A 13556-nucleotide genomic window follows, 5' to 3' on the forward strand; every position below is an offset into this window, starting at 1 on the left:
TTGCTCTTTTTGTATCAGTTGCCAAACAGCATGCAAAGAGCCAGACTTTTTGGAGATGAGACTTTTGTTCCACCAGGCTCCATGCCACACAAGTTAGAAAAGTGATTTTTTAAAAACATTTTTCTGAGTCAGCAGAAGTTAGGGCAATCACAGATGGTTTCAAAGCACTTTGGAGAGATTGGAGAGAGGAAGTAATGGCAGCTAAAAAGTCTCTTAATGAAAATACTTTTCTTTCGGCAACAGATATGCTGCATAATTTACACAGCAGCTATGTTTGTCATCGACAGGGAATCGTGCCAGTTTCTGCAATAAAATATGAAGAGCAAATAAAAACCTACGAGCCTTGATTATATGGCTTCTTGATGCCAGTTGACCATGCACTTGGGATTGTTCCAATTTTTTTCACACATATACATTCTCCCTGTGGTCCATCACTGTAGCTGCCTATGCTGAACACAGTTGCAGTATGAAACTCCTCTAACATCCATGTGGTTCCCTTTATGGCAATTTAAGCAATGTCAGAGGAACAAGCATGGTGGAAACCATGAAATATTGTTTCTGTAAATGGAATTAGGAGAACAACATACAGGAAGAATTACCCATAAGGCAATCATTGCTAAGAGCATTATTTGAAATCTGGTCAAACTACCCACTTATAAAAGCTTCAATATCCCTCCTGAATATACAATTTTCAGATAAATTTAGCATTTCTATTTTGGGCATAGACATCATCACTGTTTATTTCCATCATTTCCTCTAATAACCTGATGCACCAGGAATTTATAAATAAACCAGAACTGATTGCTAAATAGTGCAACCAATTTGATATATTGTGCTTTAAACTATTTCTGTAAGCGTATTAAAGCACAAAGCATATCATGCAAAAATATAGGTAACATCAAGTGATATGGAAATATGGATTAACATTTTAAAAAAATAAATGTATACATAGCTCCAATAATTCAGAGTCCATACTTTATAAAACAGGAGGTAACCATATGGAGCATTTTTGCGGTTTTAATGGTGCATTATGACCACTTCCTTGTTGACATTCAGTACCTGATCCTAATTCTTATTTGAATAAAAGAGTTTCAATATTTATTTGTAAATAGCTTTTCTTGTTCGAGTGAAGTGATGTCTGAAATACGTCCTCTGATCTTGCAGACACCGGTATGCTTCCTGGAGGTGTGATTGTGTCAATTATATTTGGAATCCTGTTGTTCATTGGGCTGATCACAGGGCTCATAATCTTCCGTCGAAGGTAAAGGCAGCAGTTTCCAAGGGCAAGAGGCGATGGGTGTAAGGATTGTCATCAAAGACAGGAGTTTGCTCTGTTCTATTCTCTGCTTGCTTACGGCCTCTATTTATGTTTATTCTTATTCTTCAGACGAGCTCATCATCACCGAGCACGACCATGCCACAATGGCTACAACCGAGGTGAGGCTTCAGGCTTTTTTTTTTTTGTAAGGCAGATGACAAAGGACTGCATTCTGGAATTCAAGCACAGTGGCCTTCTCCAGCCTTTGGAACCTTCAGAAGTTTCATGACATGGGTAGAGGGGCAATTGGCATTGCAGAGAATGTATCTGCGGAATGCCAGATATAGTAAAGACTGTTATATAGTAATCAGGGGGCATTCAAGTAACCAGATAGGGGTAATCGGAATAGGTAAGTTTTAGTAGATTGTTGGCCAACCTTTTCTGACCACTTTTTCCCCAAATGCACCCTCCTGAAGCATATTTTTTGAGCAAAGGGGCGAAAAACACTAAAGGAGAATTAATATGGAGAAATGATTTATGAGAAGTGTAACAGTCATCTTCTTTTAGCATTTCTTCATTCACACTCAGCTCCCAGGGCATCACTGTTCACACATCTCAGAGAAGTACCATGATGGATCATATTGTTGGGAGATTTTTCTGAATGAGGAAGTTTTCAGCAGCCTGGTGTTTAGTGATGAAAGTAGGGTTTATGTAGTCCAGCACAATTTACTTCTTATCCAATATGTTTAGGACTGCAGTGTGTGAGGACCCTATTTCTCATCAAGTCAATGAAATTGATTTTTCCCCTGCTGTCTGAATCTTTTGAGAGAAACTAGTTTATATTGTCAGCTTTTATTACAGATGAAATGTGGTTGAAACCTTATGTAGATCTCCAACCATATGAGGATCCCAGAATGGGTGTCTTAGAATTCACAAAGGAACTTGACCCATCTATTGTCTCCATTGACACAGTTATTGGTGAAGGTAAGTTTCATTAGGTCTGATTGTCTCTGCTTCTCCTCATAACATTTCTCCATTTTCTTTATGCTCTGCCTTCTCTTTGGACGTTCCATAGGAGAATTTGGGGAGGTCTATTGTGGTGCCCTGCACTTCCCAGGGAAAGAACGTATTGTTGTGGCCATCAAGACCTTGAAGTCAACTTATTCAGATTCAACCTGGTGGAATTTTCTCCGTGAAGCAACTATCATGGGCCAATTCAACCATCCCAACATTGTCCGGCTAGAGGGAGTTGTCACAAAACGTAAGAATTCAGAGTTGTAATGGCAGTGGGACATATACACACACAGTGATGGTTGTGAGATAGATAGATTTGTGTAACTGGGATTCCCCAGAAGGGGTAAGTTGGTCGGATGTGAAGTTGCTGTGGTTCCCTGGAAGAACACAGGTTTTGTGCACAAAAGTTTTTTGATGTGTAAAATGCTCTTGAAAGGTTGTGTTTCATTTGCGGTAGCTGTTGCTAGTTTGAATAAGCAGTAGTGAGCTAGACAGGGGAAAGGACTGATTATGTGGATAGTAGCCTTTAGCTCCTCCAAAAGTATATTTATCAGACCTCTTGGACTGAAATAAAATCTGTGTAGCTGGCCAAAGAAATGGGAAGGAAGGTGAAGATATGGGGATAATAAGAAAATAACATTAGTATTTTTTTCTTCTTTTTCCCCCTCACAGGGAATCCAATGATGATTATTACAGAATACATGGAAAATGGGGCCCTAGACACCTTTTTAAGGGTAAGAAACTGGAGAATGGTTTAATCTAAGAGCTTGGTGACTACATGGATTTAAACCTGTGAATGTGTGTCTGGGCTGTAACATTTCACACTGGAAATAAGGTTGAACTGATAAAATGACATTAATCAGTCTCTCAGTCAGTATGGAATATCTTCCCACATAGATAAAGAAGATGAAAGAGAACAGTAGATTAATATGTTTTTCGGGCAATTTTTGTGTGTGTGTTTGTAATTATGATATCATCTGACTTAATGGTAATTCAGCTCAGCTATGGGTTTACCTCCTCAGGGAAAACTTGTTTAGAAAATGGAGGGACATAGGCTCCTTGGATTAGTCTTAGTCTACCCAACATGCTCTCAGGCATAAGAAATCAGAGCTAGGGTTAGGTCCAAAATGAATACAAGTTTATTTCATGGTACCTCCAAAGAAGAATCTGAACTACTATGGTCAAGGTGAATTGGCTGTAGATAAGTGTCAACGGAATTCAAGGAGAGATGGACTTAGGTCTCTTGCAGGTGCGAAGGGACTCTAAACTAAAGTGCTTGACCCCTCCCTCAAGCTCAGCCTGGTCATCTTCTACACATGCAATGAGATCTTTACAGTTTGGCAGCAGGAAATACAGCCAGCTCTTAACTCAGTATTCTCATTCTTAGACATGGTTCTTTCAGTGTGATAGTGCCACAGCTGCTGTACACATGATCCATTTAGTTCAGTGTTTCTCTACTTTAGCAAGGTAAATATGTGGATTTGGGGGCACTGAAGTCCTCACATCTTACAGTTGCTGTGGCTGAGAAATACTGATTTAGCTGATGCAAACTTTGTTAATTTTTTCCCATCCATTTAAAGCAGACATGTCAAACACAAGGCCCGTGAAGTGGTTTCATGTGGCCCGCGAAGCCATCCTGGAAAGAGTGAGGGAACGGCCCCCACTGCCTTGGCCCTGGCCCAGAGACCCTCCTTCCGCCAGAGACCCCCAGTTCTGTCCCACTCCTGCCCAGGCCCCCATAGGCACCCTTGATGCGAACGATGTAGAGCTGGCCACGCCCACCCAGTAGGCCATACACACTCTAGCCACGCCCACTCAGTAGGCCACGCCCACCCTGGCAACACCCACCCAGCCCCCTGAGGGCAACCGCAATGCTGATGCGGCCCTCAATGAAATTGAGTTTGAAACCCCTGATTTAAAGCTTTGGAACTCTGTCTACCTAAGTTATGTTCATTCTCCCAGGCTGCATAGCCATAGGGTGGTACTCAGTGGTTCTGGAAACCTCCAACCTCTGCTTGCTTTTTAGGAGTATAAGTAAATACTACCTAGCAAAATCCATAGCTTGTTTTGATTGAGTGAATCCTATGTTGTAGAAGCATCCTGATGGTCTGATGAACTATTTGAATATATCCCCAAAGTGAAGGTTTTCAGCTGGGAATGGAAACTTAGTTCCTCTTAACTAGGATAAATGTAGCCCCCTTTCCTTGCTGAATGAACAGAATGAACAGATGAACAGAATGCAAGGATTCATCAGTGTCTCTTGTGTGCACTTCAGGAGAACATCGACAAGTTTAGTTCGGTGCAGTTAGTGACGATGCTGCAGGGCATTGCCTCAGGGATGACCTATCTCTCAGACCGCAACTATGTACATCGTGATCTAGCTGCCCGCAACATCTTGGTATCAAACACCCTTCAGTGCAAAGTCTCAGATTTTGGGCTTTCTCGAATCCTGGAAAACGATGTGGAAGGAACATATGAAACAAAGGTAATGCAGAACCGAAGCTATTAGGGGGTACTCCTCACCAGTGCTTTTTTGTAAAAGAAAAAGGTGCCGGAACTCACACATGTCATACAACCCGCCTTGCCTACCCTACAAGGTTCCATCCAAAAAAGGTGTCGGAACTCCGTTCTGAGCATTCTATGAGGAAAAAAAGCCCTGCTCCTCACTGAGGGTAGGAAATATTTACATGCATTTATGCCCCACAATATTAAAAAAAATGTCTGCAAAGAATATATTCCCATTCAAAGAGCCATAGAGCTGTCAAAGCCATACTGTTTTTCTGTTATATTACAGAATGCAAATGCATCTATGCCCAAAGCAACAATTGTGCTTTGCTGTTTATTAGTAAGCATAAGACAATCAAAAGTTTAACTTCACAGAGAATGTCAGCCCTTAGGGCACAGGTCTGCAACCCGCGGCTCCGGAGCCACATGCGGCTCTTTCAGCCATCTCCTGCGGCTCCCAGTCCTTTGCCATGTGCAGTCCCCCCCCCAAAAAAGTGGGAGTAAAAAAGTTCAACCAATCAATTCAAATATGCAGGGTAGGTGCATATCTCGCCTTGGCTCCACTCTTCAGTCAAACCCTGTTCTGCGCATGCGCGCATGTATGCACATGCGCACACATTTTTTGCGGCTCCCAGTTTTTCCTTTTGTGAGGGAACCGGTTCCGAGTGGCTCTTTCACTGTTTCAGGTTGCTGACCCCTGCCTTAGGGCTTGCAAAAGCTGAGTATCAGTTTCCGTTGCAATCTCGTTGAACAGGGTGGAAAGATCCCTATTCGATGGACAGCTCCAGAGGCCATTGCGAATCGAATCTTCACCTCTGCCAGCGATATCTGGAGTTTTGGCATCGTCATGTGGGAGGTGTTTTCGTACGGAGACAAGCCCTATGGGGATATGTCCAATCAGGAGGTAAGAGGGAAAGGAGAAACAGGGATTGTTAGTCAAACCACCCTCTGAACAAGCAAATATTGGAGCAAAGAACCTAGAGGGGAAAAATGGTTTGGTTAGGTCTCCATTTTTTTGTTCAGTCATAAATAGGCGGTTCTGTTGAAGAAATTGTTGTTAATAAATCGTGAAATTTGTGCCAACATATAGTATATACTCCAGGGTCAGAAATGTTTATCCTACCAGTGGGAGAACTCTGAATTTCACATAAAACATTTCCACTGGTAGAAAGCAGAAGAAGAAAAGATACTTTTGTTCCTTTGCCATCAATTGCCTCAGAGGTTCCTCACTTCGTACAGATCTTGGGTGGGGGCAGATTTTGTTTACTATAGTAGACAAGCGATCAACTAAGAATTTTCTTTCTTTTATTGCAAGTGGGGGAAAATTACTAGAAGAATTGTGCTATTGCTGAATTCAGCTCAATGTCAAGCTACAAACCCTACAGTCCTTAGGACCGTTACATGCTTTTAACTTGCCAACAGTGTGGGAGGAAGAGAGGGGAGAATTTTGAATCCATAGGGGTTCTTGTCAGTGTGAGAGCTGGAGCTGTTGAAAGGTTGTTTTGGCAACTAAAATTTCTTCTCATAATAATTACTGAACGATGTATTGGGCAATGTGACCTGAACCTGTGAGAGAGGGGATGGAAAGTTGCATATTTTTAATTAACTGCTTCCCACCATTTCCTCAGAGCTAGCTTTCCTTTAAAACTGCTGGTTTGTATCTGCTCAATAAAGTATACATTAGTGCAGGGGTCTGCAACCTTGGCAACTTAAAGAGTTGTGGACTTCAATTCCCAGAATTCTCCAGCCAGCCATGCTGGCTGGGGAATTCTGGGAATTGAAGTCCACAGGTCTTAAAAGTTGCCAAGGTTGCAGACCCCTGCATTAGAGAATGCAGTGGCTCTGGTGTTTTGCTTTGGTTGGCTTTTCAGCCGGAGGTTGACACCCAATGGTTTGAAAAACAAAGAAGTACACTGCTTTTTGTTTGAAATGACTCATTCACATCATAATCACATAATCTTCAGAGGGGCCTTGCCCTGATAGTACTTTGCACTTTTTAAAATAAACATTTTAATGCTTTTAAAATACATTGATCTAATCATGAGGTTATTTAATCTGGCATCCATGGTTCAAACAATAATCTAAATGTCTGAAAACTTATGATTCTAATTCCAAACGATTCCAGTGCTTAGATCTAAGATCAAGAAATGCCCAGAACCCATCATACTTCTGCTACATTGTTGAAGGAATTTTGCACAGACAACATGATTGATCGCCTCTTTTCCTGGGTAGGTGATGAAAAGCATAGAGGATGGGTACCGACTCCCCCCACCAGTGGACTGTCCCTCTATCCTTTATGATCTGATGAAAGTGTGTTGGTCATATGATCGGACACGGAGGCCACGTTTCCGGGAGATCCAGGCTCAGCTAGAGCACTTCCTTTCCAGCCCACATTTGCTTCGAACTGTGGCTGATTTTGATCCTCGGTAAGAGATAAGCAGTTCCTTTAGAACACTTTGGGAGATTCTCCCTAAAAATAATTCTTCAGGAAACAAAAGCTGAATTTTACCACCAGGGTTAATTATACTTGTTTATGAGGAGATAAACTCTATATATAAAGCTCTGCTTGGTGCACCTGCACATTTATATCCCACATGTATTCATTTAGGGTGCTCTTTCTAGACAATGTGCAAAATCATCTTCCTTGTCCCTATTATGGAAAAAAAGCACTGACTATGCAAGGCTAGTTTCCATGCAAGGCAAAGAGTAAAAAGTGAAATTCTCCATACAAAGTTAGGAGCTTCTCAGCCATTAAAATGGTTTCTAGCTTATCAAAGTAGGATCCTGTTCTCCCGTTTTACAGTTTTACATTTCATAATTGGTCTGAATATATCTATCAATTTATAGGGTGACCCTTCGACTTCCAAGCTGCAGTGGGTCTGATGGGATTCCTTATCGGACTATCCCCGAGTGGTTGGAATCCATCCGCATGAAACGCTACATCCTCAACTTCCATACTGCTGGCCTGAACACCATGGAATCTGTCCTGGATCTGTCTGCTGAGTAAGCCTTGGGTATCAGGGCTGTGGGTTTTGATCTAGGGTAGAAGAAGGCTGGTAAGCATGAGATACAGTTAAATGCCAGAGTATCTATTACATTTTTACTTGAGTACAAAGAACTTTATAGCTTTTGCAGGTCACTTCCAGTCCACTAAATTCATAACACAACAAAGATATTGTAGCATCCTCATGCTTCCACATCCTTGCATCATCCTCCATCTGTTTGAAAAAAACTTGGTGAACTATACATCAGCTAAAGTTCAGCCCTTTAAATATTTGATCTTTTTGGCAGTGAACCTTTGGAAGTACCATTGTAGATTTTAGGATTGCTATCATTGTTCCTCCACCCAACTAGCATGGACAGTATTTTTCCTGATAGAAAGAAATATACTAATTCCACATATTAACTTTCAGGATATATCTCAAAAAGAGTAAAGTAGCTAAAATCCAAGTAGTTGCTTGGATCTGTATAGCAACAAGCACATAGCCATAGCAATACTGTTCCTTTGAGGAACTGGTAATGGGTAAGAAGCTACAGCCAACTCTATTTTGGCTTCATTTTGTAAATGAGCAGTTAGCGAGGGTAAAGGAAAACATTTCTTTGGGGTTTCAAAGAGTGAGAAGTAGCATGGCAAGGACATACAAATCCATGAGCCGTTTGCCAATTTCCACTAGCACTGTGATGTTTCTGGCCAAAATAGCTTTCTAGGCTTTTATAGTACTTCAAAAATTTGCAAGAACTCTTTAATCAATGACAGAAATAGGGTACAGAATGCCAAATGAAAGCTTTTATAACACTAAAAGAAAACCCCTGCCACCCAAAAGAGGATACTATGAATAGGAGTATGAAAAAGTCACAGGACAAAAAAAGAATTTATGTAAACAATAAACATGTCTATTTTGTTATAACATGGTATACATCTGCAGTGTTTCCTGAATATATTGGACATATGCAAGTAATCAATATTAACAACATAGCAAAATTCACCAGCCTGAAAGAAATTTTTTGGCAGATAACACTTTTAGGGAGTTGTTGCACAAGGATTCTTTTAGCATATATCTAATATGACTTTACAGATACATGACATTTATACAACAAATATTGCCCATATAGATTTAAATTAGATGTTGTTGTAATACAATGACACACAGTGGTCTGTTTTTTATAAGACAAGAAATAAAGCTAGCTGTTTAAAGCTTTGCACCCGCACTTCCCTTTTCAATAATATTAAGAAGCATTTTGGTTTCATTATAAAATCTTCAGCTACTGCAAAAAATATTGTCTGTCTTCCCTTCTTAAGTGTTTGCCAGGTCCCATTGCTAGACCCAGCAATTGCGATTAACTTAATTAAATTAAATTCCATTTTTCACGTAAGTTCATGAAGAATGGATCTTGAGAAATCATTTTCTATTTATTTTATTAACTGGAAAAAGGAGGGGGGGCAACCTTTCACGGTTGCCACCACTCTAGGAAATGGTCCGTTCCTGTAACTGGACCCTCTTCTCTAGCAAACGCAGTGGCTAATGTTTCTCCTTATCTGTGTGGTTTAAGGGACTTGAAGCAAATGGGTGTGGTTCTTCCTGGCCACCAGAAGCGAATTCTGTGCAGCATCCAGGGATTCAAAGAGTGACAAGTGCCGCCATACGGTGCCGAGCAAGAATTGCTGCCGTCTCCCTTTGCAGAACACAAAAAAGAAGAAGTGACCCAGTGGCAGCCCTCCTGCAAATCAGAAGCCAGAGGCGAACAGCTGCACCTTGCACAAAATCGAAACATAATGAACAGGCTGGGGCTGAGTAGCCTAGAAAAGGAAAGAACTTCCTGCACAGGAAGCCAGAAAGCAGCACATACGTCAAAGGCAGATGTCGTTCTCTTCTCTCACTCTTCCACTCTTGCAGAGGCTTCTTGCTTGACATACTCTGTATCTACTGAGGACGTAACATGCCACTGTAAGGAAACACTGAAGTAAAACCATACCTACCTGGAAAGGACCTTTTCTGCTGCAAACTCTAGGCCTCCAGATGTTTGTGGCCAGATGTCTATTACAGTATTGTCTGCAGAGCAGAAACGCCTTCCTTGTCATTTAGTGGGTTAGTTTTCATAGTTATGTTCCAAGTTCATGTTGCTTTGTATGTAAAGTTTCTCTCTCTCTCTCTCTCTCTCTCTCTCTCTCTCTCTCTCTCTCTCTCTCTCTCTCTCTCTCTCTCTCTCTCTCTCTCTCTCTCTCTCTCTCTCTCTCTCTCTCTCTCTCTCTCCCTCCCTTCCTCCCGCCCCTCCAATCTACTCCTTAGAGAACAAAAGGCTTGTTTAAGGCAGACCAGCCCTTGCTCTTGGGAGGTTTTTTTTTCCTCAAGTTGAGGACCTGCTTATATATTTAAAATATCAGGAAGGGGTGGCATGAGGGAGAAAACCCAGACCTGCATTGATCATATGTTGTCTATATGATTTTGTAAATAAACCAGTAACGCAGATCAGAGTTTTTGTTAGGTGACCATTTCCATTTTTAAAAGTTGGCTGTTAAAAACATCACAGGAGGAAAAGTAAGTTTTGTGCACACATTAGAAAGCAGGAAATGTTAAAAAAAGTTAAGAAATATTTTGTAAACGTTCTACGCAGTGCATGGAACACAGAGAGCATGGAACACAAAGAATAGGAATACCTAATGAATATCGGAGTCACATAAAGGGATTTGTTTGGAACCATAAATACAAGATGAGACGTTAGGCAAAAGATTCTATGTAGTTTAGGTACACATGAACACCCTACACAACAGCACAGTTAGCAAGTGGAGAACATTTGAAGGAGGATACATAGAAGTATCTTTTAGCAGGAAATGAAAATCAACCAAGGTATGAAGCAAAAGGAAAAATAATGAGAACTTGCTTGTTGCATTTACTGTCTTTGGTAACTTGTTATTTAGGGAAGTGGTGTCCCAACACTTTGCTTCAGTTTTCATAGTAATCACAGCTGCTCTTTAGTGTAAAATCCAATTCAGTATGAGCTCAAACTATGGACTCTTTACAACACCTTTGATGTGTCCTCTTAGCTCAGGGCTCCCCAACCTTTTGGGGTCAAATGACACTTTTTGATTGTGTGCGTACTATGAATGTTCAGTGAAAAAGGCTGAAATTGGGAAGATATGTTCATGCAGCCTTTAGTGGGAACAGCTAATCTCAAAATGTTGCTTTTATAGGAAGCGAAACTAATGAGATACTACTCACATCACCCTTTACAACCCTCCAAGGTAGCAATTATCCACCCAAGTTTACCGTTGTGTTTTTGTGGCATGATGCAAGTTTTACGAAGCAAGCTCTGTAGTATAGGCACTTGACATTTTAATTTTCCAAGAAAGTTTCTGTAGCACCCAAGATGATCTTGAAAGCTGGTGATTTGCTTTATAACACACAGCTTTTTTTTTATTCTGTGAAGTTCAAAACTATGGAGATATCCACACTTGCACTCGCGAGTGTCACAGTAAAGATTCTGACGTTCACTTCTATGCCAGGGATGCAGCAAGGCCTTTTCCACCTATTCCATCAAAAGAAAGTCCAAGCATGCAGCACCGAGAGAATAGCCCTAGACAAGGTTCTACACCAAAGTCCTAGTGAAAGAAGAGTTGTTGGAGAAAGCACCATCAGATACAGATGCCATTTATACACAGGACACCAGTAACTCTACAAGGTGTTTTAGTAGCATCAGGTGCTTTAATGTAGCCATCTCCTTCTATGAGAAGGACTTCTCAAGCTTTTTTTAAAAAAAAAAGATTTTAAATCTAAGTGGGTTGTGCCAGTTAAAATATATATCAGATCAAAATGCAAGGAATGAGTTTTAAGAACAGTAGTGATTGGAGGCTGGGGAGAAAATATACAGAAGCAAATGGACATGAAATTACTTCTGTGGATTCACTGGTGTAATTTCCATTTCAGAAGATCACATTCTGTACTTATTGTAAAAGTGGCTCTTTTACATAAGAAAAAGACCTCAACTTTTTTTAACAGAGGGCTAAGGAAGATTATGTAAGGATGAAATGTAGGCAAGAACCAAACGTTCTTGCCTACATTTGTACAAATCAAATGTGTACAAAATCCAGCTTTAACCTAAGATACACCAATTATTGGTACATTTGGCAGCTTCTCATTGGTCACAAAAACAGTCTGTCGAACTGTCTGTCGAAAAACTATTAGGATACACTCCCCAAAAATTTCAATTTTTCAACAAAATTGGTTGTGTGCATACTGCGCCAGAGCAATATTCAATAAGCTAAGCCAGCAGCTCCTAATTATTTTTCACACAGGCTGGTGAACAACTAAAAAAAGGTTTTTGAGAACTACAAGCCAAGGCAGAGTAACAACATATCTGTCAGTCCCACAGTGCACATAAACTTCTTCCTTAAATGGTATCTGCAGGAATCTAAAATAACATTTTATATTTTGGGAAATTGCTAAGATTTGGGCCCTTAAAAAACAAGCCAATTTCAAAGTAATTATAGCATCATGGCTAACCTTTTAATAGCCATGTTTATATACAAACTGATTTGCAAAGAAATGGAGACAGTCTGGCCCATACTGTATTTTGGCCTTATATGGATTAAGCATTTTACTATTCCTCAACAAAGGCTTTGCAGTAAGAAACAATGACATTGGTAAGAAGTTTTTTTATTTAAATCCATTCACACTGCTCACATATTTAAGCATGCTTTCTTTCTGCATAGCTATTCCAAGCCCAAGGCTCCAGAGAAAAGTCAGCAGGCAGATGCAGTCCTAGAGGCCTTCCTTACCAATGTCATTCATAAATATGGAATTCCAATTGTTCTTGTTTATTTGAAATCCCTCCCATATTTTCCCATCAAAATTTTTTGAGGATGTCTTGTGATTAGAACTGTGATCTGAAAAATGCATCCAGAATAGCGCCCAAAGCTAAATGCTACAACACCAGTAATTGTTGTTTCTGGGCACCTCCACCAACTCTGCTATCTTCCCAAACTGTAGTACATGGAAGTTGAAAGACCAAATTCATTGGTGGTTTAGGTTTATGACTTTGTTTATAATTTTTGTGGATGTCCAGTCTGTCCAGAGTAAGCAGAACATACCATCTGGAGAGAAATGCATTGGTGAAGGTTCCATCACATAGAAAAGCTGGAAAAGTCCAAATATACTGTATCTTGCACTCCTGTTCTAACTGAATAAAAGAAGTGAAGTCAAAGAGTGAATGCATAGGCCCTTCTGTCTGCAAAGTCAAAACTAAAAGAGGAAGCCTACTTTCTTTCTTCTACATCACAGGTCCCCAACCCCTGGTCCGTTGACCGGCACTGGTCCACGGCATCCTAGCAACTGGTCCATGTAAAGTGCCAGCTGTGGTATGCAGGCAGCTGTTGTGATTCAGGGTCAGCCTGTGGGGTCGGCAGTTGGGTCGGACGATTCAGAGGAGGAGGAGGGGGGTGTTGGAGAGGTTGCTGAGGGGGTTGGAGAGCTTGCTGATGAGAGCCCTCAGCCAGGCCCCTCCCACCTGGTCACGACGGAGACCCAGCTGTGTGAGCCTGACAGCGTGGATGAAGATGACCCACAGCTGGCCCTGTTCAAGGACGCCCGACGCAGGAGGCAGTCAATCAGGAGTAAACAGAGGAAGGCAATGGGGCACCTCGGAAGGAGGCAGAGAGAAGCCACGCCCTGAACTGTTTAAAAGGGGAATGCGTGAGAGGGCTGGTTTGCTGAAGGCAACTGCTTGAATAGCTCCTGTTTCATGGTTCATGTCTTGTTTTGCTCTGTTTGCTTTTGTGTCCATA

At 41.1% G+C, this 13556-nt stretch overlaps 1 protein-coding gene across 2 annotated transcripts in view; it reads left to right on the forward strand.

The window, feature by feature from the left end:
* Positions 1-10441, forward strand: part of EPHA1 (EPH receptor A1) — a 68851-nt gene extending 58410 nt beyond the window's left edge. The window contains exons 9-18 of one of the 2 annotated variants that reach the window (XM_081321685.1): positions 1165-1261; positions 1388-1437; positions 2120-2242; positions 2334-2519; positions 2945-3006; positions 4548-4757; positions 5532-5681; positions 7010-7203; positions 7625-7780; positions 9329-10441. In XM_081321685.1, the coding sequence (XP_081177811.1) occupies positions 1165-1261; positions 1388-1437; positions 2120-2242; positions 2334-2519; positions 2945-3006; positions 4548-4757; positions 5532-5681; positions 7010-7203; positions 7625-7780; positions 9329-9407 (1307 nt within the window). In that variant the 3' untranslated portion in view covers positions 9408-10441. The remainder of the gene's footprint in view (positions 1-1164; positions 1262-1387; positions 1438-2119; positions 2243-2333; positions 2520-2944; positions 3007-4547; positions 4758-5531; positions 5682-7009; positions 7204-7624; positions 7781-9328) is intronic. The other variant, XM_081321686.1, reaches the window with a different exon arrangement.
* The last annotated feature ends 3115 nt before the right edge of the window (positions 10442-13556 follow it).

Source organism: Vipera berus (genome assembly GCF_964194415.1).
Source record: "Vipera berus genome assembly, chromosome: 2".
Lineage (NCBI taxonomy): Eukaryota > Metazoa > Chordata > Lepidosauria > Squamata > Viperidae > Vipera > Vipera berus.